Genomic DNA, 27,833 nt, shown 5'->3' on the forward strand with positions numbered 1-27,833 from the left:
AGCAAGTTCAGATTTGAGTTCTGTTCAAGGAAAATAATAATAGGATTCCTATATATGATCATTTGTTTTCTCTGCAACAGAAGATATATTTAGAGACTGAGACCTGATTTCTAGTAACAGCCTGGCTTTTACCTAGTAAGAATAGAAGATATCCAAGTTTCTTTTAGCTCTAAAATTAAATATCTCATCAGAAAAAAACCAACAACCAAAAAACCCCCGTTCTCCTTTTTTTGCCAGAAAGGTCAGAGAAAATTAACACCAAATGGTAGAAATTTGGTAATTTGCAAGTAGCTAGTAACAACACTTACTCTTTCTGCTTTTTTAAAAATGTTCTGTTTGGTTTAATTCAGAAACAACTTATTTTTCACCATCTTTTCATCGTGTAAGTCATCTTAGGAAACATGTTGGATATAAAATTGTTATAAAAACATACTTCTCATATGGATTAGAGCTGGTGGGCAGAATGATAAATTTTCCCTCTTCATATTTGATTCTTCCTTTTTGTTGATTCATAGCCAAAGCTACAAGTGTTTACAATTACATGTAAGACAGCTGAGAAGTCTCAGTCAAGCTGTTTTAATAAATCAGCAGCTTTTTAAAAGGAAAACAATATTCAATTTCCAGGGTTACTTTTTCGATGTATGGAAAAGTTTTCTATAATTTTTGTTTCCTAGATAAAAAAACTAAGGTTGAGATTAGGCGTAGTGGCTCAGCCTGTAATCCCAGCACTTTTGGAGGCCGAGGCGAGAGAATTGCCTGAGCCCGGGAGTTCGAGACCAGCCTGGGCAACTTGGCGAGACCTCATCTCTACAATAAATAAAAAAATTAGTGTGCCTGAAGCTCCAGCTACTTGGAAGGTTGAGGCGAAAGGATTGCCAGAGCCCAGCGGGTCGAGGCTGCGGTGGCCATGAGCGTGCCACTGCGCTCCAGTCTGGGAGACAGAGTGAGACTCCAACTCAAAAAAACAAAAACAAAGCCAAAAAAAACCCAAGGTTGATAAACTACCTGAAGAGACCAAGTAATGCAGAGTAGTGAAAAGAAGCATCTGAATCTTAGGTCTATGATTATCTAACAGTCAGTAGAAATTCAGACATTTTTTTTTTTTTTTGAGTTGGAGTCTCACTCGGTCGCCCAGACTGGAGTGCAGTGGCCGCTCCCGGCCACCGCAGCCCCGACCTGCTGGGCTCCGGCGATCCTTCCGCCTCAGCCTTCCGAGTAGCCGGAATTACAGGCATGCGCTACCACGCCCGGCTGATTTTTTGATTTATTGTAGAGATGAGGTATCGCTGCCCAGGAGGGTCTCGAACCTGCAGGCTCGGGCAATCCACTCACCTCAGCCTCACATATTCACATGTACATATTTATGTGTAGGGGGGTAGGAAAGAGCAGGTGCGAGGGAATAAAGGGGAAATTAGAATCTTGATAAAGGTCAAGGCAATTCATTCCAGTACTATAGGTATGAACTATATCATTCAGTCATTCTGTTAATTTGCTAATGATATTTTTCCTCATTCTTTCATTTTAAGATAACAAGACCTAGTGCTAAGATCTTCCTGTGAAACACAAATACAATTATTTACTTGACTCTGAGAGCCATTTTGCCTAAGGCTTTATTTTAGAATAATTTTCTGTGTAGATTTTTTTACCTGTTAGAAACAAACAAAAAATAAATCTAAGTTTTAAAATGTTTTGACTCCTTTAAATTTTTATAGGTTCCATAACTGTCTCTCAGTTTTGAACAACCTGGAAAGAATAATTTATTTTCCCTTATTAGAAAAGGAAAATTTTTTCAATATCTTCTTTCTGTTCAACCTTAGTTACTTGAGATTTTTATTTTTTTCAGGGTCTAAATAGACCTTGTTTCATAGGGTCTTCTCTTGACTAGTACCTTTTTCTTTTTAACATACACTTTACTCTTCAATGGTCAGATAAACTGAGAAAGCAGCAGATAATATGGACATGAAAGTGGTGGCTAATCGAGAACAGAAGCAGTCATAGAAGTATTCAGATAGGAGTGAGGAAAGTTCTCTTTATTCCCATTCTTTTCCCAAATACTGTCCAAGGACTTAATGTTTAAAAGTCCACAATTAGAGCTTCAATTATTTCAGAATGAGTGCTCCATTCTTTTGTTTGAGCCAAACAGGAGCTACCCTTGGCTTAATTTTGTTGTGTATGTGGGGGGATCAATTTTTCAAAGCAAAGTATTTTCTATACAGGTATTTAAAATATATTAAATTAATGATATTCAAAAACAAGAACAGTTGACTTACCTAGGATGGTTACTTCAAAATGGCCAAGGCTTCGGGCACTTTTAAAATCATTAAGTTTTGGAGGATTTCTTTCTGGTGGTATGTATTTTGCTGGCTGAGAATTGTACTGCTCAGTAAGAAACTTTCTGTGTTCAAAAAGAAATTTTCGTGGAATGCTTTCAGGATAAACATGGCTGTAATGCAGGTGATCTATTAAGCCAAACTTTTTCTCTCTCCACAACTGACTCTCCCATTTATCACTTATAGTTTTCCTGGCTTTCCCTGGCAAACCAGTGCTTGTACTTTCTCGACCTGTTAAAGACATGAGATAGACCCAAATGACCTTCAAACTGACCAAACAAGTCATTCACTGTGAAAAAAACATAGATTAATGAGGAAGAGTTTATTTGTAGCTTTAAAAATCAAACAACCACTCACAAAATGTAAAATAAATATACAAAAGATAGTTCTTATTAAAGTGAGGAGCAAACTAAATTCACTTTCAAAATTAACTTTTACGTCAAAATATTAAAAGTGACATTGTTTTTTTCTGTTTTTAGAATTATGTACATTTGTAACTATCTTCTTTACATTTTTTCAAAATTTTCAAAATGCTCTTAAATAAACATATTCCTTTTACATTCAGTGACAAATTCAAGATAAATCAAATTCATATGAATGGTACCCTTTAGAGAGTACTCACTACTGGCAGAATTTGAGCATAAAACAAATTTTAAAAAAACTCTGCTAAAAGTAGCCTGAACAAATACAGTCCTTTTCTTGGATACAACTCTCCTTCAAAAAGGTCATTTATTTATTTATTATACATGACATGTCTTTCAGATAACATGAAAAACAAAAAGAATTAAAATGAGGTAAAAGAATAATCTTTTATCTTGAATGATCTTGAACAATCAAGATAAATTCTTGATCCCTATCATCAAGTCAAATGATCATTTACATACAATTTGTCTAACACATTTAGTTTCTAAGGCAGAATATAATTTATATCTTGTACATTATGACATTCATTCATTCACTCAACAAATAATTATTGAGCACCTATTATGTGCCAGGTATTATGCTAAAAATCTGGTACAAATAATATTTTTGGAACTTCCGGCAAGATGGAAATGGAACAGGTCAGACTGTAAGAGTCTCTGCAAAAGCCAGCATCCATAAAGTCTCTCTGCATTAGTAGATGTGTGCTGGTGGGTGAGAGAAAGTTCATCTGAGGGGAGACTCTGGCTCACGCACCTGGAGCTATTCTCCAGAGGTGACTGCAACCCCCCACTGCCCTGCTATTAGAGCTGCTGGTGTGCAGGATTGTCTGCCATTCTTGGGACCCTCCTAAGAAGAGTTTGCTGAATTCAGCTGATTCTCATTTGGTTCTCATCACCTGGTGCCAGGCCCATACCATCACCTGCATCAGCAAAGCAGCTGAAGCCCCATCCGTGGAGAGAGAAGATTAGGGAGAGCTGGAGAGCAGCCCCGTTCCTGTGAGGAAATGCCCACACAGCCATTTTCTCTGTCCCGGGACCAGGCAGAGCACTGCATTGCCCCACCCAGCTGTGCCTAGCCTCCAACTTGGGACCTAAGGTAATCACATCAAACTCAGAGAGACAGAAGCCCCTCCCCCATGCTGGATTAGATACAGACAGGTCATATCTGAGTGGCAGACTTGACAGGCAGCAAGCCAGATAAGTCCAGATCTGATCCACCCTATTCCCACAGTAGGCCCGGGGCGTCTGACCCATGCTGAGAGCAACCTTATTAGCCTACTCTGAGGGCAGAGGGGAGAAGCTGGAGATCAGAGCTGAAAGGAAGTTGAACGTACGGGAACACCTCAGAGAGAGTTTTTGTTGTTGTTGTTTGTTTTGCTCACTTTTGTTTATTTTAGTTTTAGCTTTTTTCTCTTTCAGTTTTTGATAACATTTTCATACTTGCTGTGTTTCTGTAATTGAATTACTGTTTTTTTAAGACTTCCCATCTGTGAATGGGTATTTTTGAGGGAGAGTAAATCAATGGGGGGAGTTTGTTGGTTTGTGCATTCATATGATTGTCTGTATGTTTTAGATTTTTTTTACTCTTTTCTGTCTTTGTTTGTGTCTCTTTTCATATATTAGTTGGTTTGTTTCTTTTCCCTCTTACTCCTCTCTCTCCACCTTCGTCTCACTCCCTTTCTTCCTTCTTCCATTTTCCTTTCTCTTATGTCATTTTGCTTTCAGGGGGCAAACGTATACCCCCACTGCATAGACATATTGTAAGGCGGTAAAAAGTAGGTTCCAGGGGGCCCACACACCTGCCAGTGGATACTTGGATCTGCAGATAGATTCTGAATCTCAGTTCCCCCCTCAATTAAATCTCAAAACTACAAAAAGTACAGCCTCCCACCACAGTCTAGTTTCAGAATTGAACAAAGCTGGAGGATCCACCTAAGAAAGAATAGGAGATTAAGCAAACAGAAGTAAAAACTACCCCCCCATCCCTGAACAACATAATTAAAGAAGAGGGAAAAAAGGAGGGAGGAAAATCTACACAAATGTAGAAAAACCAAAAGAAGTATATGGATCTCACACAGACTCCTGGGAGGTCAGACACTGAGAATAAAGACTTTAGAATGCAAGCAATGAAGAGGCCCCAGAATGACTAGTCTCAAACCACAGACCTGGATATCAAAACATTAATGGAGAAATAGAATTGGAGAGGCAAGAGGAAAGAATGAAGGAGTTGATAACTGAGATAACAGCAATAAAGAATACAGTGAATGAATTAAATAACAAACTGATAAGCATGAAAAGCAGAATCAGCCAAGCAGAAGAAAGAATCTCAGACCTTGAGGACAAAAATATGAAACTAACCCAAACTGACAAAAACATAGAAAAGAAGATTAAAAAGACAAAGTCTTCAAGAGATGAGCGATTATTTCAAGAAGCTGAACCTGAGAGTAATTGGACTTCCTGAGGCAGAAAGAGAGACAGAGACCACCCAGGAACAAAGATTCTATGAAATTATCCAAGAAAACTTCCCTCATCTCATCAGTGACATGACCATTCAAACATAAGAGATTCAGGGAAACCCTGCAAGATGACAAATGAGTAGACCAACTCTTAGACACATAGTAATTCGCCTATACAAAGTAGGTATAAAAGAAAAAATCCTAAAGGTAGCAAGAGAAAAAGATCAGACTACCTGCAGGGGAAAACCATTTGGAATAGTAGCAGACATATCTATAGAAACGCTTCAGGCTAGGAGAGCTTGGAGCCCAATCTTCAAAGTTCTAAAAGATAAACAATTTCATCCAAGAATAATCTACCCAGCTAAGTTAACTTCATCAGTGATGGAGAATTAAAATCTTTCCCAGACATTGAATCCCTAAGAGCTTATGCTGCCTCCAGACCAGCTCTACAAGAACCACTTAAGAAAGTATTAAACACAGAAGAAAGGAAAAAAGAATGACAATGCCCTTCACAAGAATGCAGGAAAAATATTGACAACACATATGAATCGATCCAAAAATCAAAAGAAAGAAAACAGCAACAATACCAACAAACTCTATAAGAACCCCATGACAGGGATAAATTCTCACATTTCAATAATTAGCCTGAATGTGAATGGACTAAATGTACCAATTAAAAGACACAGAATGGCAAAATGGATAAAATATCATGAGGCAGCAATATATTGTCTCCAAGAAACTCATCTCACCAGAAAGGACACTCACAGACTCAAAGTAAGAGGATGGGAAATAAAATTTCAGACAAATGAAACACAAAAGAAGGCAGGAGCTGCAATCTTACAAAAAGCCTTTTAAGCTATCCAAAAATTAAAAAGGATAAAGAAAGTCATTATATAATGATAAAAGGTTCAATCCATCAATAAGAAATAGCCAACCTAAATATATATTCACCCAAAACCAACTTTCATAAAGCAGCTTCTAGATAAACTTAAAAAAGATATTGACTCTAATTCTATCATAACTGGGGACTTAAATATCCCACTCATGACCCTAGACAGATCATCAAGACAAAAAAAAAAAATCAACAAGGAGATCCAGAACCTCAACCAATGCCTGATCAAAGGGACTTAATTGATACCAACAGAATACTCCACCCAACAACCATGGAATATGCATCCTACTCATCACCACATGGAACATATTCTATGATCGACCACATCCTTGGCCATAAATCAAGCATAAACAAATTTCACAAGGTTGAAATCCTGCCATGCACCTTCTCAGACCACAGTGGAATAAAAATAAATATCAACACCAACAAAGCTCCCCAAAACCCCACAAAGACATGGACACTAAACAACATGATGCTAAGCAACCCCTGGGTAAACATGGAAATCAAAACAGAGATTAAAAGATACCTGGAAACAAATGAAAATGAAGAAACATCTTACCACAACCTCTGGGATGCCATGAAAACAGTAGTAAGAGGGGAATTTATACCTCTACAAACACACATGAATAAAATGGAAAGATCACAAGTTAACAGTCTAACAAATCACCTAAGGGAGCTGGAAAAGCAAGACTACCAAAATCCTAACTTCCTCAGAAGAATCCAGATCACCAAAATAAGAGCCCAAATTAGGGACATAGAAAACAAAAAGATAATAGAAAAAAAAATCAATGAAACAAAAAGCTGGTTCTTTGAAAGGATAAACAAGATCAATGGTACCCTAGCTAGACTGACCAAGAAAAAGAGAGAAAAAACCTAAATAAACACAATCAGAAATGCAAAAGGTCAAGTCACAACTGACCCCAAAGAAATATACAAGATTATCAGAGACTACTATGTACATATATATGGAAATTAACTTGAATACCTAAAGGAAATGGAGGACTTTCTGACATCACACAACCTCCTCAAGTTGAAACAAGAAGAAATTGAGACCCCAAATAGACCAGTGGCAATCAAGGAAATTGACTGTCATAAGAATACTACTTACAAAAAAAAGCCCTGGACCAGATGCTTTCCAGCATAATTTTACAAAACATACAAGGAGGAACTGATACCAATCATTGAAAGTATTCCAGGCGATTGAGAAAGATGGAACTGTCCCCAAATCATTTGATGAAGCTAACATCACATTGATACCCAAGTCAGGTAAAGATCCAACAAAGAATGAGAACTACAGGCTAATATCCTTGATGAACATAGATGCTAAAATTCTCAACAAGATCCTAACAAATTGGATCCAAAAACACATCTCAACAGTCATCTACCATGACCAAGTAGGCTTCATCCCCGCGATGCAGGGTTGGTTCAACTCATAAATGTAATTAAATACATCAAAAGATGTAAAAACAAAAAACACATGATTATATCACTAGATACGGAAAAAGCTTTTGATAAAATCCAGCACCCCTTCTTGATAAAAATCTTTGAACATCTAGGCATAAATGAAACATACCTCAAAATAGTAAGAGCCATCTACAAGAAACCCACAGCTAGCATACTGCTAAACAGACAGAAATTGGAACCATTTGCCCTGGAAGCTGGAACAAGACAAGGATGCCCACTCTCACTCCTCCTTTTCAACGTAGTTTTAGAAGTCCTAGCTAGAGGAAACAGACAAGATAAGGAGATCGGTGGTATCCAAATAGGAAAAGAAGTCAAGTTATCCCTCTTTGCAGACAACATGATTCTATACCTCAAAAACCCAAGAGAATCTGTCAAAAACCTCCTTGCACTGATAAAGGACTTTGGCTAAGTCTCAGGGTATAAAATAATTGTACAAAAGACAATCGCATTTCTAAACACCAATAATAAACAAACAGAAACTCAAATAAAAAGCACAATCCCATTCACAATAACCAGAAACACATCAAATACCTTGGTACCTTCCTAACCAGAGACGTGAAAGAACTTTAGAACAAAAACTACAAAACGCTACTCAAAGAAATCAAAGATGACACAAACAAATGGAAAAATACTCCATGCTCATGAACTGGAAGAATCAACATTGTTAAGATGTCCATCCTACCCAAGGCAATCTACAGATTTAAAGCAATACTCATTAAATTGCTATCAGCATTCTTCTCAGACCTGGAAACAACAATACAGGAATTCACATGGAAGCATAAATGACCATAAATCACCAAAACAATCCTGAGCAAAACAAAAACAAAAAAATAACAACAACAACAAACAAAGCAGGAGGTATCACACTCCCAGACTTTAAACTCGATTATAAAGCTACAATAATAATAACAACCTGGTATTGGTACAATAACAGGCATTAGACCAATGGAACAGGAAAGAGATTCCAGAAGCAAAACATCAATTTCTCAACCAACTCATCTTCGACAAAGCCTCCACCACCGACTGGGTAGAGGAGAACCTATTCAGTAAATGGTACTAGGAAAACTGGCTGACCACATGCAGAAGATTAAACAAGATCCCTACCTATTAGCATATGCAAAGATCAACTCTAAGTGGATCAAAGACCTAAATGTAAAACCCCAAACTGTAAGAACCTTAGAAAATGCAATAGATACCCTTATGGAAATTGGAACTGGCAACCAATTCCTGATCAAAACCCCAAGCGCTCATGTCATAAGAGATAAGATAGATAAGTGGAACCTCATCAAACTGACAAGCTTCTGCAAAGCCAAAGAAACTATCAAGAGAGCGAGGAGATAGCCCACAGAATGGGAAAAATACTTGCCAACTGTATGTCTGACAAAGGCCTAACATCTAGGATCTACAAGGAACTCAAATGTGCCGAAAAGAAAAAACACAAACAGCCCCATTACAAAGTGGGCAAGAGATATAAATAGACAGTTCTCAAAAGAAGACATAGGAGCCTCCAACAGATACATGAAAAAATGCTCAGCCTCACTAGGTGTCAAAGAATATTAAAACCATATTAAAACCAGTGTGCATATTAAAACCACGCTGAGATATCACCTAACTCCAGTCAGGATGGCCATCATCAATAACTCAAAAGACAACAGATGCTGGAGAGGATGCAGCACAAAGGGAACACTTTTATACTATTGGTGGGAATGTAGACTAGTACAGCCTCTGTGGAAAACAGTGTAGCAATTCCTAAAAGATCTAAAAATCGACCTTCCATACAACCCCGCAATCCCCCTACCAGGAACATACCTGGAAGAACTCAAATCACTCTATAAAAAAGATGCCTGCACACATATGTTTATCACAGCATTGTTCACAGTAGCAAGAACACGAACCAACTGTGCTACCTGTCAAAAGAGAACTGGATAAATAAAAAATGTGGTGCATATACACAATGGAATATTATGTAACCATAAAGAAGAACAAAATCATGAACTTTACAGCATCCAGGATGGACTTAAAGTCTATAATACTGAGTGATATTTCACAGAAACAAAAACTGAGTATCACATGTTCTCACTCATAAGTGTACCTTGAACAATTATTGTAATACTATAAGAGAATGATTCGCAGTAGTAGAAAACTGTTGAGAGGAGGCAGGGAAGTGGGATGGGCAGTAGTGGGAATCTGCCTTGGGAAGGAGGGGCATACCTCATTAACAAGGGTACCTGCATAATGAACATTTGCATACCTATCCCTGAATTGTACCCCACATTATTAAAATAAAAAAATTAAAAGGAAAAAAAAATAATTAAATAGTATCCCCTGGTAGAATCAGACATAGGACAGAATCAGAAAAAAAATGATTTTGTAACAAGACTCTCATGCTGTCAATTCTGCTAACTGAGGCAGGCTGATAGCTCAGAGTTTATCAGGGTTGCTGAGTTGCTTCCTTGCCTATGTCCTGGTGTTGATTCTTATCCTAAAGTCTTGCTGAGGCAGAAGGTGGCTTTGACAGCAAGGTTTTGATATGATTTATATACCACTTTTGATTTTTAGACTTTATTCCATATTCCCAGACTACTTGCTTATTTTCTTAAACCTAGCTATAGACTTCCAGACAATCTATTACAAGTAAAGTATTGAATTGAGTTATAAGCGAAAATGAGAAGTTGAACACATACTTCTTACACACCAGGAATGTAAAATACTGCAAAATTACATGAGTTTTTTAAAAGTAAAAATTCAACTGATGAACATACTTATCTTTCTATAATAGTGCTTGATAACAAAATGGATAAAAAACATAATCACTTGAAAAGAAAGAAATAAACCAAAGCCAAGAAAAAAACTTAATAGGATTAAACTGAAGATTGGGAAATGATTTTGTCTTTTTTTAACTTCTAGAAATTATTGTCTTCTCCTCAAACTAATAAAAGTATGTAATTATAACAATAATTAGTAGCTATTGCAATGATTTAAACCATGTTAAACATTCCTGATGAACTTATTCTAGAATATAGCATGCAAAAGAAAAAGTTATGTGCTATTCAAATTTTTAAAAAATAAATACTTATATCTACGTTATAGAGAAAAATTTCTATGATTGACTCAATATTTTATATGTATATTCTCTTATTTGAGTGTTAATATTGAGAATTGCCAATATATAAATGTTTATTTGAAAAATTCCTTTAAAGAAACATTTTTTTTTTAAATTTTAGTAACTGGGGATAGTTAGCCATCTCTATCATATATTTATAATTAATTATTACAAATGGGTAGGAAATCATCTCAGGAGACTGGAAGTTACTGGTTGTAAATAACAACTCAGAGGCAATAAAGAGGAAACAGAAAAAAATATATCTAGAACTCCAGTTTTTCTAAAAACAAGATGGAAAATAATGAACTAGAATTACTGTTTGCTTGAATACTACCACATGAAATATTATATTTTAAGCCTAATACATAGCTAAAATATAGGTTAATTACTTAGTACAATTATATTTTTATCTTATAAATTACCACTCTATTATTTTAATTGTCCATTTTACTCTTATTTCTAGTGAGATTGGTTTTATATTTTAGTGAGGAAAATTTTAAGGAAAAGAGTATATTTAGGTTGGGCGGTAAAAAAGGACACAGTATAAATGTATGTATGCAGGCATGGTGATTATTTTCTTTACAAAAGTTACTCTGAGAATTTCATTATGTGGATAAGAGTGGTAGGTAGGGGTATATGGAAGCATGGAAGAGGGAGAGGAGCTATTTTCTTTGCCTCTTCCCCCTTGCCTCCACTGACTCCACCCTGATGCAAGATCTACAAGGTTAAAAAAGAACAGGGCATTGCAGTCTGTGATAGGTCTATGCTTGTAACAAGTATATAATAGACTTTTTAAAGGATTGCATAAGTCAGAGGCTACCTGTAATGTCTTGTGATTTTAGTTGCACTGTTCCTGTTTATTGTTAACTTTTCAAATGTATGTCTTATCTATGTATCTAAGTTACTAGATATAAAGAATAAGATGGTAAACTTTGTAGTTTTCAAAGTACCCAGTACAATCAAGCCACACACACATATTAATTTGTGTATGCACAAAATGAATGATTTTTGAACTTACAAACATAGAAAAAGTCAAAGCTATGATGAAACTATCTAAGAATACATTAATAACCATGTTGGCACATATAAATTTAATTGACTCATTAAAACTTCAATATAGTATTATAGTATATTAATATAATATATTTTATGTATACATCCTCTGTTAATTAACGTTATCTTTTAATTTTCCTCATTATAAACAATGTTCCAATGAAAATCTTAGAATATGCCTATGTGGCCAACAATATAGGTGGAATTGCTGGATCACAGGGTATAACACATTCCCAACAAATTAGGTAATGCCAAATTATTCTTAAACGGTAGTTACAGCACATTTATCTAAAAAAGGAAGGGCATGAATTTCTCCCTGTCTCTTATATGCATGCATATCTTCTTATTTTTTAGAGACAAATTATTAGATAATATACCATATTCTCTACTTAATTAGAATTAGTGATAAGGAATTAATTTAAAAGTTAGATGTAATTAAAAATATAATTAATTAAAAGTTATCTATATAAGAGTAATATGCAGGGAACAGGCATTGAAAGTAAATTTTTTAAAACATATATTATTTTTGTTTATTTGACTTTGAAACCATGCAAATAATTTACAAATTATAAAACAAAATTAAATGTTTATTTAAAGAATGCAATTCCTAAGCATCAAAATAAAAAAGAACCTAAATGGCTATCTAGTTGATAGTAGAACTAAACAAAAAGGAATAGTAAAATGAATTTAAACTATAATAATTTGACTGCACATCTCTAGTGAGGTATACCTCAAGGACAAACAAAAAATTAAAAACAAACTTTAAAATGTTTATAGTAATACTGTTGATTTAGATGTTGAGGGTTTTTTCTAAGAATGTTTTTATATGTGGTAGGTTAAAGAAAATAAATTACTATTTGATATTTGAATTTTCTCATCCCTAAGGTTTTCAGAGCCAGGATTCTTGCAGTAGTAGCCCTCTATATTTATCTCCTAAGTGAAATTTATTTAGTTGCGCATTTGAATTGGAAATATAAGTGTGAAATCATAACCTACTTTATCTTAACTTACCAACCAGCTAACAACTAACAAATCAACCAGACACATTTTTTAGTACTGTTCATTGCAAAGGCTTAGAAATAATAGCTAAGCCAGCATCAGTGAGCACCCATAATACCCAAATCGTTAGTTTCTAAATTCCAAAGCTCTACAGAGAAATGGCTGATTCCATGTCTGGTGCAAGAAAGTTTAAAGATTATCCTGGAAATATGTTTTCAAACTAGATAACAAAAAAGCTAATGTACGCTATTAGGATCATATCACAATCATATAAGCAAATACGAAGAGTTCCTTATTAGCCAAAGATGGAATAGGGTGAGCAGTGATGAGGATAGTAATTATAATAACAAAACACATCATGTATGTTTAAATTCATGAGTTCACAATATTAAAAATACAAAAACCAAGCAAAACCTAACTGGTCACCTTTGGAAAATGCTAGGGATCCAACTCATATCTTGAAAGTTGATAAAGAGAAGTATAAAGCTCTTATCCTATCTTTACTAAATGAATTATACATATAGATAATCAAATAGTAAGTGACAAGGTTTTTCCTCATAGAGCTATTTCAGCTAATAAATAAAGAAGGAGTGATAGAATTACTACATGGCCGTTTTACAACCCCTTATGAATTAATGGACCTATGCATTTATCATCAGTGTTATTATCAAAAAACAACAAAACCTTATGAATCTAGCAAAATGGCAGAGTAGGCATCTCCAAGCTTCTGTTCTTCAATAGAAACGCTGAAAAGCAAACAGAAACTGTCAAAACTAACTTTCACAAAATCTGAAAAAACGGTCAAAGGTTTACAGCAAGCCAGTCAATGCTGAATCAAGACAAAGGCAACTTAAAAAGGATAAAAAAGCATTGTGGCACTTTTACTTGCCCTTGTTCCACTTCCTCCCAGGTATGGCAACAGTATTGAAGAGGGCAGCCTAGGTTCCCAGTAGGGGACCCTAGTCCCTTGTTCTGATTGGAGCAAAGTAGGCTTAATTCCCAAGCTATTGTGTCGATCTGTTCTAATCTGTTTGAGGTCTCCATGAAGGACTGGCACAAGATTTGTTTCTGTTTCACTTAACTTAGAACTTACCCAGGCTGATAAAACATTGAGTATGGCTCAAAAACATTGTAAGGTGAACAAACAACCTGTAGACACCTGGGGCAAAAGATAACAGTAGAGATATAAACTGCCTGAAGCCAGGGGGAAAAGTCAGGTAGAAAAATTTGTCATGAAATTAATGTATTCAAAAGCATTCATGTATCCTTGGGAATTTAAAAAGCCAAATACAGGCCCTGGATAAGATTCATACTCAGAAAAAGACCTAAGACCTTAAACCTAGACCTTGGGCTGCTCCCTAGGCTCAGTGCAAGTCTAGCTAAGTGTTGAATGAAGGCCTGAGCACAGAGCCAATCTACAAAGATTGAGAGATGTGCTTTAAAAAGAAAGTTCCTGTCATCCAAAAAAAATCTCTGTCAAAATAATAGATGAACATAAGGAGAGAAACAAACTTCAGTGATCACATGCAACAAGAAATGATCTGCAAATGGACTACTACAGCTTTGGCAAGAGCAAAAAAACCCAAGAAAAGGGAGAATTTGATTCCTGCAATTACTATATTATAATATCGCAATGTCTAATTTTCAACAAGAAATCAAATGCATACAAAGAAACAGGAAAGTAAAGTCTATTCAGAGGAACAAAATAAATAAACAAAAACAGTCACTGGAGAAGCCCAGACAATGGATTTTCAAGACAAACACTTTAAAACAAGTGTTTTAAATATGTTAAAAAAGTTAAAGGAAATATAAACAAAGATCTAAAAGAAATCAGAAAAACAATGTACAAGCAAAATGAGAATATTAAGAAAAGGAAATTATAAAAAGGAAGCAAATAGAAAATCTGCAGCTGAAAAGTTCAATAACTCAAATGAAAAATTTGCTAGAGGGGTTCAACAGGGGTTCAGGAGGCAGAGGGAGAATCAGTGAAACTGAAGACAGGTCATCCCAAATTATCCAGTATGAGAAGCAGAAAGAAAAAAGAATAAAGAAAAGTAAATGGAGTTTAGGGAACTTGTGGGACAATATCAAGTTGACCAACATCCACATTATAAGAGTTACAGAAAGAAGGAAAAAAAAGCATAAACAATATTTGAAGAAATAGTGGTGAAAACCTTCCCAAATTTAATTAAAGAAATGAATCTACACATCTAAAAAGCTCCATGAACTCCAAGTAGTATAAACTCAAAGAGATCCACAATGAGACAGATTATAATCAAACTGACAAAAGACAAAGTAAAAACAGCAAGAGAGAAGTGACTTGTTAAATACAAGAAAGCCTCAATTAGTTCAATGGCAAATTTCTTATTAAAAAAAACCCAAAAACAAGGATCTAAAAAGCAGTGGAATTATATATTTAAATTTCTGGAAAAAAAATTCTTGGTTGATTCTATATCCAGCAAAAATGTCCTTCATAAATGAGAAGGAAATTAAGATATTCAAAGATAAACAGAAGCTGAGGAAGTTTGTTACCACTAGATTTACTCTATTAAAAAAATGCTAAAGGGAGTGTTTCAGGTTGAAATGAAAGGACACTAGGCAGTAAATCAAAGCTGTATAACTTTGGTAAAGGTAACTACAGAGACAATTATAAGAGCAGTATTGTATTGTTAGTTTGCAACTTTTTATTTTCCATATGAAAACAAACATGTATAAAGTGCATAAAATATAATTATAAATCTATGTTTTAGGGCATATAATGTATACAGATATAATCTGTGATGATGACAACATAAATAATGGTGGAGAAGAAGAACTGTATAGGAGTAGAATTTTTAAAATGGTATTGAAGTTGCTTTTAATTCAAACTGCATGGTTATAATAAATTTAGAATATTGAATTTAATCCTTATGGTAGCCACAAATAAAGTATCTAAAATATATATATACAAAAGGAAATGAGAATGGAATCAGAACAGTTCACTACAAAAAATATCAACTTAACACACACAAAAAGGCAGTAAGGTGGTAAATGAGAAACAAAAAAGATATAAGACATACAGAAAACAAAGAACTAAATATCAGAAATATGTCCTTCCTTATCAGTGATTACATTGAATATAAATAGAATAAGCGTTGTAATTAAAAGTCAGAGATTGGCAAATAAAAAGAAAACATGATACACATATATGCTGTCTATAAGAAACTCACTTTACACAAAGACACAAACGTTTTGAAATTAAAAGGATGTAAAATCCATTCCATGTAAATAGTAACCAAAAGAGAGACGGAAAAGTTATTTTAATATCAGACAAAATATACTTTAAAGTAAAAAGAAATTTAAAAAAACTCCTATAAGAGACAAAGAATATTATCTACTGATAAAAGGGTCAGTATATCAAGAAGAAACAAATTATAAAGTTATATACACCTAAAAAATGGCCCCCAAATGTATGAAGCAAACATTGACAGAATTGATGGGAGAAATAGAAAATTCTGTAATAATAATTGGATACTTCAATACATCACTTTGAATGATGGACAGAACGTGTAAATAGAAGATGATTAAGGAAAGAAGTTTAAACAACACTGTAAGCCAATTAGGACAGGCATATGTAGAACACTTCACCCAACACAGTAGAGTACACATTCTTCTCAAAAACACAGCATCAATAAGCATACCTGATCTCAAACCAGGTGAAGTGGGGACCAAAGGGAGACCCAAACATTACCTGTATGATGACCACTTGTATACCTAATCCTGAATTGTACCTCACATCTTTAAAATTAAAAAAAGGAAAAGCAAAGGTTATGATTAATAAGTCAAAAACAAAAACAAAAACCAGTGGATCAAAGACTAAATCACAAGGGGAATTAGAAAATATCTGAGGTAAAAAAAAAAAAAAAAAAAAAAAAAAAAAGAACAGAAAACTCAACACAAACAAACTTATGGGATGTAGTGAAAGTTGTGCTCAGAAGAAAATTTATAACTGTAAATTCTGATATAAAAAATATCAAAGCAATAACCTAACTGTATACTTCGAGAAATTAGAAAAAGAGAAAACTAAACCCAAAATTAAGAGAAAGAATAATGTTAGAGCAAATATATAACAGAGAAACAATAAATAGAATCTATGTATTCATCTGCATTTGTCTACTCTTCAACCAGTCCTGTGTGTGTGTGTGTGTGTGTGTGTGTGTGTGTGTGTGTGTGTGTGCATGTGTATTTTTCATATATGTCAGTTGTTTTTTTATATTGATATGTTCCTGACTTATGATTTTTTATTTATTTCTTTAACTTTTTAAACACGTTTATTTTAAAGCCTCTTTCTGATTGGCTTGGTATTTCTAGTTCCTGGGGTATAAATCCTCTCATGTGTTACATCTGATCACATTGCCTTAAAGAAGTAGTTCATTTTCTTGGGAAGTTTGTAATTTTTTAACCATGAATTCATTTTCTGTAGACATCGTTTTCCATGCCTACAGACATGGGATTCCCAAGAACTCTAGTCACGAGAAACCTCCCTTTTAGGGAGTTTCATAATTGTTTTTGTCATGACCTTAGGGTTTTGATTTCACTAATTTTGCACCAGACATTAGTGTTAATTCCCTAGTTCAGTGTCCTTACCATTTTAGTCACGTGAAATGTGACCACACGTTGATGTTGCACAGACCTGGGATTCCAATTTCTCTCAGATGACGTTTTCATACTCATTACCTAGGGGATACAGGAAGCTCTACACTGATGGACATAATTTCTCCGGCCCTCCATAACCTACCAACTTTTTACTAGTTCTACTTCACATGTAGGCAGCCTGTAGTCTGGACTCTCCTTCCCTTGTGGTTACTATACCTCAGCCAATGCTAATTAAGGCCCCTATTTAGTTCTGAAATGCCCATGAGCAGTTTTAGTTTTGGTTCCTACTCATTACCAAATTTAAATTCCCTTTTTTGTTTCTGGCAACTGGGAATTTCATCCTTGTTTTGAACTTGATTTTATATTTACTTATAGATATTTTCTCTAATTGCATATGTTTTTTTTCCAGGGGGAAGGGGAGATCCCAGATTCCTTTGTGGGTTTTCAATCAGCCAGATTGACCAGAAATCAGTTCCTCTTTTTACTACAGGTCTAGTAGACTATTCCTGTATTTATTTATTTTTCTATACTAAGACTTAATCGATTCTACTTTTAATTTTAGTTAGCAAGCAAATGATAAAGTTATAGCTAAACAAAAGCCTTCTCCAAAACAGTATGAACTAGGAAAGAAAATATGAGATTAATATCAAATAATCATTCTCTATGTGATAAGCTCAGCACAGTTCCTGGCACATAAATGTTTAATAAATGGCTGGTGCTATTATACATAGTTGTGGTAAGTACCATGTTATTTCCCATAGGCAAAACAAATGAGATAATCTAAGCACCTGCTAATATAAAAACCTCTTTGAAGTTTAGTTACCAAGCTGACAAAATGAAGAATAAAAAATTAATTGGCTTTCTTGGATATTCAGCAGAGAATCACAAAACTCAAAACAATTATGTTTTTCTCCTTCATGTTTAGAATGTAGAGTCTAGGTCAGATCCATTTTCTGAGAAACTTTTTAAATTTCAAATTATGCTTAGCTATGGAAGATAATCTTTTTCTCCATGTCCCATTTTTTTAAACTGAGATCATCTAAAATGCTCATTGACACTTTTAGACAAAGTATTCAGCCTTATACAGAGATTAGTCTGTTTAGACTATGACATGAGAAATGAATAAAAATCTATTATCAGTCAACCGTCATAAATCTAGTAGATAAGGTTAGTGCAGAAGAGTAACATTTAAAAAAATTAAAAACACATTCAAATACTATGGAAGCTTCATTGGGATATCAAACTTAACAAGGAAGTATGTAATAAAATGATAGTATCGATTCTGTCTAGGTGGAAAATGAAAAGAAAATAAGAATAACACCATAAGCAAGAAGAAGATAAAGTGCTAAAAAAGTCTAGTCCAGAGAGATGATCCCTTATAAGATTCTGATTCAAACCAAACCACTCCAAAGACACCCAACTAGAACAAAATTGTATTATGAGATCACTTCAGAAATTAATCCAAAGTTAAAGCCAGTTAATCCAATAGCAAAAAAAAGAAACAACTTACTTTTAATATTTACCTATATTTACTGTCAATTAAAAATTACAATGGCCATTTGTATACATAACCCTGAACTGTACCCCACATCTTTAAAATAAAAAATAAAAATAAATAAATAAAATATTTTGGAATATAAAAAAATTTAAACAATTAAATTTCCTACTTAATTATTCTTTTGTTAATTAAAAACCATACATTTGAAGGGATGTACTATTACTAAAGAAACAAATTGGTATGCATGTCTGTTTATAATTACTTTCACTTTTGGGATGATACCAAATTGGTCAGTACTTTTGACAGTGATCCAAGCTAATATTTGTATATTCAAAGCAATATTACCATATGCAAACAGTAATCTGAATATAAGAATGTTTCATAAAGTATTCATAAATAATAATAAACAACAGTTACATACGTTGAAAGATGCTTGGCGTGCTGGTTTTATTTTCTTTTGTTTGTGCAGAAGCTCCTGGCTGAGGTACAGCAACCCTACAAACAATACAAAGAATATAACCAATAGTTATAAAAAGAGCTTCAATAAAAACCAACTCTAACTGGTTCTATTAAGAATTTATTCTAATTCAATAAATTTAGGCAATATACAGGTTAAATTTCTTAAAATAGTGCATTAAAATACATTAATTATGAAAAAGTCTATACATAATATAATTCAAATACTGCAATAGATTTACATTTTCTTTTAAGAAATATTCCATAAAAGGGAGCATTTAACTTTATTAAATATCAACTGAAGATGGAAATATTTTCACTCTCTATAGTGAAAATTCAAAAATCAGCACAATGGCCTAGTTTTCTTGTTTGTGTTGTTTAAAAATTATGGAAAACAATCTGGCCTATCTTTCCAACATCATTTCATATAGTATTTTATTAGTTCCAAGCTGCTTTAAACCATCACGTTTTTCTTTTTGCCTGGAACAATCTTTGTCCTCTTTTCTTTCCCTGGTTAGCTCTTATTAATCCTTCCAAATTTAGCTCAGGCATTATTTCCTACAAGAAGTCTCCCCAATCTTTAGTCAACATTAACTGCTCATATTATAGCACTATGAATAAGCATCTGTTATGGCATTCATCACACTGTATTGAAATTACAGGTGTATAAGTCGGTCTCTTCTACCAGACTAATCTTTCTATGAAAGTATAGACTTTATTTTGTTTTCGAGTGGAGAAAAGAGGAAGCATCTTATTTTGAAGCTAAGGAGAAGCATGTTTTTACAAGGAAAGATTTCCATCTTATGGGTTTTTAGCATACGACTGTGAAAAGTTTTATCCTTATCCTATTGCTGTATTTTGAAAACTAAAGGCAAATAGTAAAACAGAGATGTCATGTTGTAGAATGCCACATAACATTGCTCTACTTATTTTATCAATATATTTATTTTTTATAGTATTCTTAATTCCACTAGGCAGTTATTCGTGAATTAGAAAGAAGTAGGGTTTACGAGGACAAATGTACAATTTAGCTATAGAATTCTGGCAGAAACATATTTTTAGTGTATTTTTAAAAATTTTCAATTAATAAAAATGTAGTATTCCTAGAAATTAGTAAATAAAAAATTTAAACTCTGAGGGAAATCAAAATAACTAAAGTAGTTAAATTACATGTATTTTGATAGCCTTCAACAACATGTATATACTTTTTAAAAAGTGTGATTATAAAGTGATTTTTTAATCTGAAATAAATTAGAAAAAAATCATTTCCCAAACTCTAATATTCTCATTATATTTGAAAAGAGGGAACCTTTAAAGTACAGAGTATACTTAGTTTAATGAAGCCATTTCAAAACAGCACAGCCATTTTGCTTAGGCCTCACCCCTTGAAATCCCCTTGCTACACAGCCTGCATGCCCCAAACGCTTTTTGCCATGTAATCATTAATGAAAAAGAATGTTTTAGTCTTAGAAATTAGAAATTACATGGAACCCCTTGAGCATGCCCTGCTTGCTGACAATTTATCTTTTTTAGACATTTGTATCAATACTTTGTTATCAGCTGCCTGTGAAGTCCTCCAGCACACCACCAGCAGGCATGCTTATATATTGTTATTATCCAACCATGACTACCCCAGCCCACCACCTGAGGTCATGGAACACTACATAATGTCAATGTCACAATATTTAATTTATGTGACTGCTATAGAAACCAAAGAATACAATTTTGTACACTCCCTTTGGGCTAAACTTCCTCCAGGTCTAAGCCCCTTTGCTGTAGGGGTTTGCTTTAGAGCCCTTAAATATTCCTAGTCTTTAGCCTGCCATGCCACACTTGCCTTGGAGTGTTGGCCCCCTACTGTCTGTGAAAGGTGAATAATAAACTTTACTTCTTTATACTTTCTTCCTTGTTGCAATCTTGCATTATTACCAAGGCAACAGCCCACCTTGCCTCAGTTTACCTTTTCAATATTATATAGAATTTTTTAAAAACCTGGTTTGGGAGATTTTTTACTTGGAATACATAATCATTCATTTGTATGACTTAAAGATGAGAGGGTGAATGACAGATATGGAGCTATACAATGTGCATAGGTATCAACCCAGGAAATTGAAAAAAGTAAGACAAAAATGAAAAAAAGAAAAGAAAGATAACTAAGGATAGAAAAGAGTGAAGAGGAATAAAAGAAGCTAACGATATATATGATGTTATTATTATAAAATAATATTATAAGAATTATTTTATAATTTTAATATAATTGTAATATTAATTTTAATCTAATTATAATATTATGGCAGAATATTATAAAAATTATGTCAGGGGTTGTAAGTTATATTCTAATCTTGCCATTATTAGCAATTTATTAACCTTAGGCAGAAGTCATATAGATTCTATAATATGTAATTTCCTCATCTATATAATAAGTATAGTTAGTATTTTTGTAGTCTTATAAAGTCTTTTATGCAAAGAAATTAAAAGTACTTAATATGCACATGTATAAATCCTATATTTTATCCTTTATGAACTTAAAATTCACCATCTATATCTATAAAACTGAGATAATTATCCTTCTCCTCCCTTACAAGGAAGTTGAAGATCAAATAAGATAATGTAAGTCATCTTGCTCTGTGTGTTAAAATGCTCTGTACAATCAACTGAAAGAACGTTTTCAGTGTCTTCTGCCTAAGAAAAGCAGACATTATACAAAAATGACAAGAATATGAAGTTTGTTGTGAAATTGCTAATATAAGAAAATCAGAAATCGTTTATAATGCCCATACATGCGTAAGTCTTTTGTGATCATTAATTGAAATTAACAAATGCTTTTCAGGAAACAATTGTTATTGAAATCTTTCCTATGGTGCCTTCTGCTTTTCTTTTTCTTTTTTTTTTTTAGTTGGAGTCTCACTCGGCGCCCAGACTGGAGTGCAGTGGCCGCTCCCGGCCACCGCAGCCTTGACCTGCTGGGCTCCGGTAATCCTTCCGCCTTGGCCTTCCAAGTAGCCGGAATTACAGGCATGCACTACCACGCCTGGCTGATTTTTTTTTTTTTTTTATTGTAGAAATGAGGTCTTGTTGCCCAGGCGGGTCTCGAACCCACGGGCTCAGGCAATCCACTCACCTCAGCCTCCCGAAGGCACGGGATTACAGGCTGAGCCACCGAGCCCGGCTTCTTATATGGAGTTTCTTACAAGGAGCTACTGTCCTGGGTTCCTGGCACAGAACCTCAAAAACCCTTGGAATTTTCTGAGTGATAAGACTACCTTTGTTATTCTAATGAGGTAACTAGGTTGCTAGATAGTTTCATGATGGGGGCTTGTCACCAGAAAGACCAACCAAGTAATTAGAGGATTGTGGATATTTTCTATTAACATATCTTTTTGTTTACTTTTTTTTTTTTTTACTATTTTCAATTACTATTAAACTTATCAGTAGAGTTCATTGAGTTCTTGTTTCCACTTTTTTTTTTGAGGTGGAGTCTCACTCTGTTGCCTAGGCTGGTCTCTAACCCACAGGCTCAGGCAATCCACTCATCTAGGCCTCCCAAAGTGCTGAGATTACAGGCTAAGCCACCAAACACGGCCTCTTGTTTCCCCTTTAACTGGGTATATTGCAGTTCTATTCTGACACTACCCAGAGTTAGCATCAGACTATACAGGCTTAAGTGCTCAGTTCTCCATAAGACTTCCCTTGCTTAAGATATTAGCCACACTTTAGGGGACCCCCAGGGCACCTGCACTTTTAACTGACTGGCTATAAATTCAGGGATTCCCCCAAACCCTTCAAGTTTGATAATTCACTAGAACAACTCACAGAACTCAGGATTGTGCTATACTTAACAATCAGTGTTTTATTACTAAGGATACAGAAAAGGATAAGCCAAATGAAGACACATACAGGGCAAGATCTGAGAAGAGATGCGAAGCTTGAGTGCTCTTTTCTCCTGGAATCCAGAGGATTGGAACTATGGGCTAACCCAACCTCTGGGGAGGGGAGGGAGGCTGAATACTGACTTCAATCACAGGGCCAATGAGTCGATCAATCATGTCTACATAAAATGAAATTTGAAAGAATCTCTGGAAAGTAAAGCTTGGTGGAGCTCTGTGGTTGGCAACTATAAAACATTGGAGTTTAAAAAAAGTATTAGAATCTGAAATGTTTCTGTATCCTGACTGTTTTATTAGTGTCTGGGGCTTCCTGATACTTTAAAGAAACCAAAACTGTTTATCATATACAATTCATAATAGATAAAGCTTATGTTAGAAAGTGCCTTGCTTAAACAACTGGCAAACAAATGTAAGCTATAATGTTTTAAATTAAAATAAAAGGCTGAAATAAAAATATTTATTTAAAAAAATAATTCCCCATTTTAAACTCATTTTTAATTAGTCCATACCGAACATGGCAGATAAGGGGGCTAGGGGGCTTCTGTTAAAGGTTAACTTGTGTCCCCCCAAATTTATATTTTTGAAATTCTAACCCTTGGTACTTCAGAATATGACCTTATTTGGTCACCTGGCTGCAAACAGGTGTTATTCTTCAAGAAAAGAGAAGAATGACCCTGGTGGGTGTGACTACCTCCTTGGGTCCAGAAAACAGAGCCACCTTTACAATTCCAGAGGGTTTTTTTGGTTCCAGAGGGTGGGGCCACCACCCAAGGCTGAAGGAATGGGGCTTCTGCCTTGGCGGGCCCAGAGAATACAACATTGAGTAAGAGAGAATAATTCTGAAGCTTTAAAGACTAATGGAATTTGCCTTGTTAGGTTTTGGAGTTGCTTGTGACCGATAACCCCCATTTCTCTTCGAACTCCTCTCTTTAAGAATGGAAATGTCTATCTTATGCCCATCCCACCACTGTATTTTGAACAGTTAACTTGTCTGATTTCACAGGTTTACAGATAGAGAAGAATTTTGCCCCAGGATAAATCATCATGATCATTAATGAATGAATCACATCCATATGCAGTTTAGATCATATTAGATGAAATTTTGGACTAGAGTTGATGCAAGTATAGGTTAAGACTTTTGGGGATCTTGTGAAGAGGTGAATGTATTTTGCACATGAGAAGGGCACAGATTTTAGGGAGCTAGAAAGCAGACTGCTATAGGTTGAATTGTACCCCACAAAATTCATATGATGAAGGTCTAACCATCAGTACCTCAGAATGTGGAAATAGGGTCATCGCAGATGTAACTTGTTAAGACGAGGTCATACTGGCATAGAGTGGGCCCTTATGCCAATATGACTTATGTCTTTATAGAAAGGGGACGTTTGGACACATGCAATGCAGGGAGAACTCAATGTGAAGATGAAGGCAGAGATTGGGGTGTTGCAAGTCAAGGGATTCCAAAGATTACCAGCATACCAGCAGAAGCTAGGAGAGAAGCATGGAACAGATTCTTCCTCACAGCCCTCACAGGGAACCAAACTTGTCGACATCTTGAGGTATCTAGCCTCCAGAACTATGAGACAACAAATTTCTGTATTTGAGCCACTTAATTGTGGTATTTTCTTATGGCAGCCCTAAAAAACTAATACAAACTAAACTAATTGCTTATTTTATAGGGCAGAGTTAAGCCAAAAGAAAAAAATGCTTTGCATATACTTTATATAATGACTTACGGTTTAGAACATGGACCTTGAAGAATTCTTACTTTATTGCTCAGACTCAAACTTGTAGATGCAGTTTGCATACATTGAGAACTCATTGGCCCATTGTCTTGATGCCGTTTAACATTTCTTTCCTGACTTTGACTTTCTCCTCTAGCTGCTTGAGATGTTGAGGGTCGGTTAGCATTCTAAAACCAACAATTTAGAGAAAACATGTTAAATTAATTCACAAAAATTATTTCTCTCATAAAAGATTCTACAATTTTAGTTTGTCCATTTTTCATAATCTTAAGAGTTCTGGCAAAACTTTGCAATCATAACAGTGCTTTTATAAATATGATTAATCTGCTACTAAAATATTTTTAAAAGGAATAAACAAGTCCTTCTCATATTAGTATAACTGAAAAGTTGGATTAAGCATTTAATTACATATTAATAGTGATAATCCTAGACATAAATTTTAAAAAGATAAACTCAAGGAAACAATTAACTTGTTTGTTTTGATTTTGCCTAGATTCCAGAACTGGCCTCTTCAACTAGACCATTTATCCCACAAAGAGTTATTGCTATCTTTTATAGAATCTGTGTCAGACTACCATGCCAGATATAAAGATAAAAACTTCCCATGGAAGCTTTCCTTTAGTACTGGCCTGGACAAAAGGCAAAAAGTGAATGTAGTCATATATACCACTTGGAAGTTTAAAACATTCCTGATAGGCTCAAATTATACAGAAAGCAATAACAAGATGCCAAGTTTTGAGGGCCTTGGGAAATGTTAGAGTCTGTGACCATTATTAGCTCAGTCAGCCCCAAAATAAATGACAGAAAGAGAAAACAAACAAAAAACAAACAAACAAAAATTTTCTCTTAGGTTTACATCATTAAGAGTCAATACATGTGAGTTCTGAATAAAATGTAAAAGGTACCAATTGTAATTATGATCACAGTGCTTTCAGAGAAATACTATTAATTCTCTGGCACCATACCCGAAGTGTTTCTGATGCTGAGGCACTTTCAGTTGCACCACTATGGGGGATATACTTTATAACAGTAATTATCCCCTGAATTGCAATGCGCTTTTGTTCCCTATACTGCAAGTCTTCAATCTCCTTCCTCACTTCACTTATAGCTGTCAAGAGCGACTCAACTGCAAAAGATTCCAAAGAAATTGTAAGTTTTATAGAACTGAAATGATAAAAATAAGAATTAGATTTGCAATATAATTTCACAACATGAAATTATAAACTTACTATATTAACTTAAATCTGTGAATCTTTGTGCTTATATTTGGCATGCCCTTAATATAATTTTTGAGAAATAGGCAAAACACATTTATCAGTTAAGTTGTAATACAGGCTTCCAGTCTGGAATCTTCATTTGTAAAAAAATATTTTGCATATTGAATGTAATTTGTATATTATATTTTAAACTATAAAGTGTTGTCTAGCTCTTGCACAGAAAAACACATTTTAATAATTTTAACCATATACTACATATTGCTAGCATTATGATGTACAAGAGGATGCCAAAATTTAGATGACACTAGGTTGGTGTTTCTTTTCTTTCTTTCTTTTTTTTTTTTTTTTTTGAGTTGGAGTCTCACTCTGTCGCCCAGACTGGAGTGCAGTGGCCGCTCCCGGCCACTGCAGCCTCGACCTGCTGGCTCCGGTGATCCTTCCGCCTCAGCAATCCAAGTAGCTGGAACTACAGGCGCGCGCTACCACACCCGGCTAATTTTTTAAAATTTTTTATTTATTGTAGAGATGAGGTCTCGCCAAGTTGCCCAGGCGGGTCTCGAACCCGCGGGCTCAGGCAATTCACTCACCTCGGCCTCCCAAAGCACAGGATTACAGGCTGAGCCACCGAGCCCTGCTAGGTTGCCATTTCAAAGTTTCTCTATTTTTTCAAAACTGTGCAATTATTTCATAACTTTGTAAATGAACATACTTATGTTAAACTTTTCAATTGTCATATTAATTCTCCTAAAAAGTAAATTAATATTAGGCCTCTTATGAATTCCAAATTTAGCATCTCATTTATTTTGGCATAATTTAAAGGTAGCACTCAATATGTTAAACACAGTATGTATCATTCAATAATAGTAGCATAATACAATTGTTAGTATTTGAATATCAGATTACTCCGTGTCTCTTTTAGATATCTTTAGTCTTTCTATGTAATATAGGAGTTGAGATCTATCAAAATGACATCTGATCTCAATGACATTGAGTCAAGATATTAGAGGTTGAGAATCGCCTGTCTAAAATGCATGGGACCAGAAAGTTTCAAATTTTGAGATTTTTTTTGAATATTTGCATTATACTTTCCAGTTCAACATCCCTAATCTAAAAACCCAAATTCAAACTGCCCAAGTAAGTATTTCCTTTAAGTGTCAAGTTGGCACTCAAAAAGTTTCTAATTTTGGAACATTTAGAATTTTGGATTTTTGGATTAGAGATATTCAACCTGTATCTCCAGTTAGTCATCTTCCACCTTCTCTCATTTTTTCCAGTCTAATATAATCAAAATATTAACCTTTAGGATGAATGACATTTATTTTTAGGTCTAAATTAAGACAAAATTATTATCAATGAACATTTGCTGCATTTTGACTCATTCCCATAAAAGAAAAGAATAAAGATGACTAACAAATAGCATATACCATATGTATAACACATAAACATATCAGGAAGGACTGGCAAGTACATTAGTACCTTTAACAGAACTACTATACTTGGAAAATGTCTCTGGCACTGGTGGATAGGGGTAATATCCACCAATAACGGTATTCTTCACTTCCCCAGAATCGGTCTTTGTTTTAATCCACTGAATAAAGTTTTTTACCTTGGTATCGTAGGTATACGGCTGGCCTCTGTGACCTCCTTACAAGAAGGGTAAACCATAAAGGAAGTGA

The 27,833-nt window shown here is 34.6% G+C and overlaps 1 protein-coding gene across 2 annotated transcripts in view; it reads right to left on the reverse strand.

Annotated features, from left to right (window-relative positions):
- The window catches only part of CUNHXorf57 (chromosome unknown CXorf57 homolog), a 67,596-nt gene that overhangs the window by 14,990 nt on the left and 24,773 nt on the right, over positions 1 to 27,833 (reverse strand). The window contains exons 8-12 of one of the 2 annotated variants that reach the window (XM_008072864.1): positions 27,634 to 27,798; positions 25,906 to 26,066; positions 24,932 to 25,107; positions 19,274 to 19,347; positions 2,271 to 2,561 (exon numbers count right to left, since the gene is read on the reverse strand). In XM_008072864.1, the coding sequence (XP_008071055.1) occupies positions 2,271 to 2,561; positions 19,274 to 19,347; positions 24,932 to 25,107; positions 25,906 to 26,066; positions 27,634 to 27,798 (867 nt within the window). The remainder of the gene's footprint in view (positions 1 to 2,270; positions 2,562 to 19,273; positions 19,348 to 24,931; positions 25,108 to 25,905; positions 26,067 to 27,633; positions 27,799 to 27,833) is intronic. The other variant, XM_008072865.1, reaches the window with a different exon arrangement.

This window comes from Carlito syrichta, unplaced genomic scaffold (genome assembly GCF_000164805.1).
Source record: "Carlito syrichta isolate Samal-C Ts95f unplaced genomic scaffold, Tarsius_syrichta-2.0.1 Scaffold315473, whole genome shotgun sequence".
NCBI lineage: Eukaryota > Metazoa > Chordata > Mammalia > Primates > Tarsiidae > Carlito > Carlito syrichta.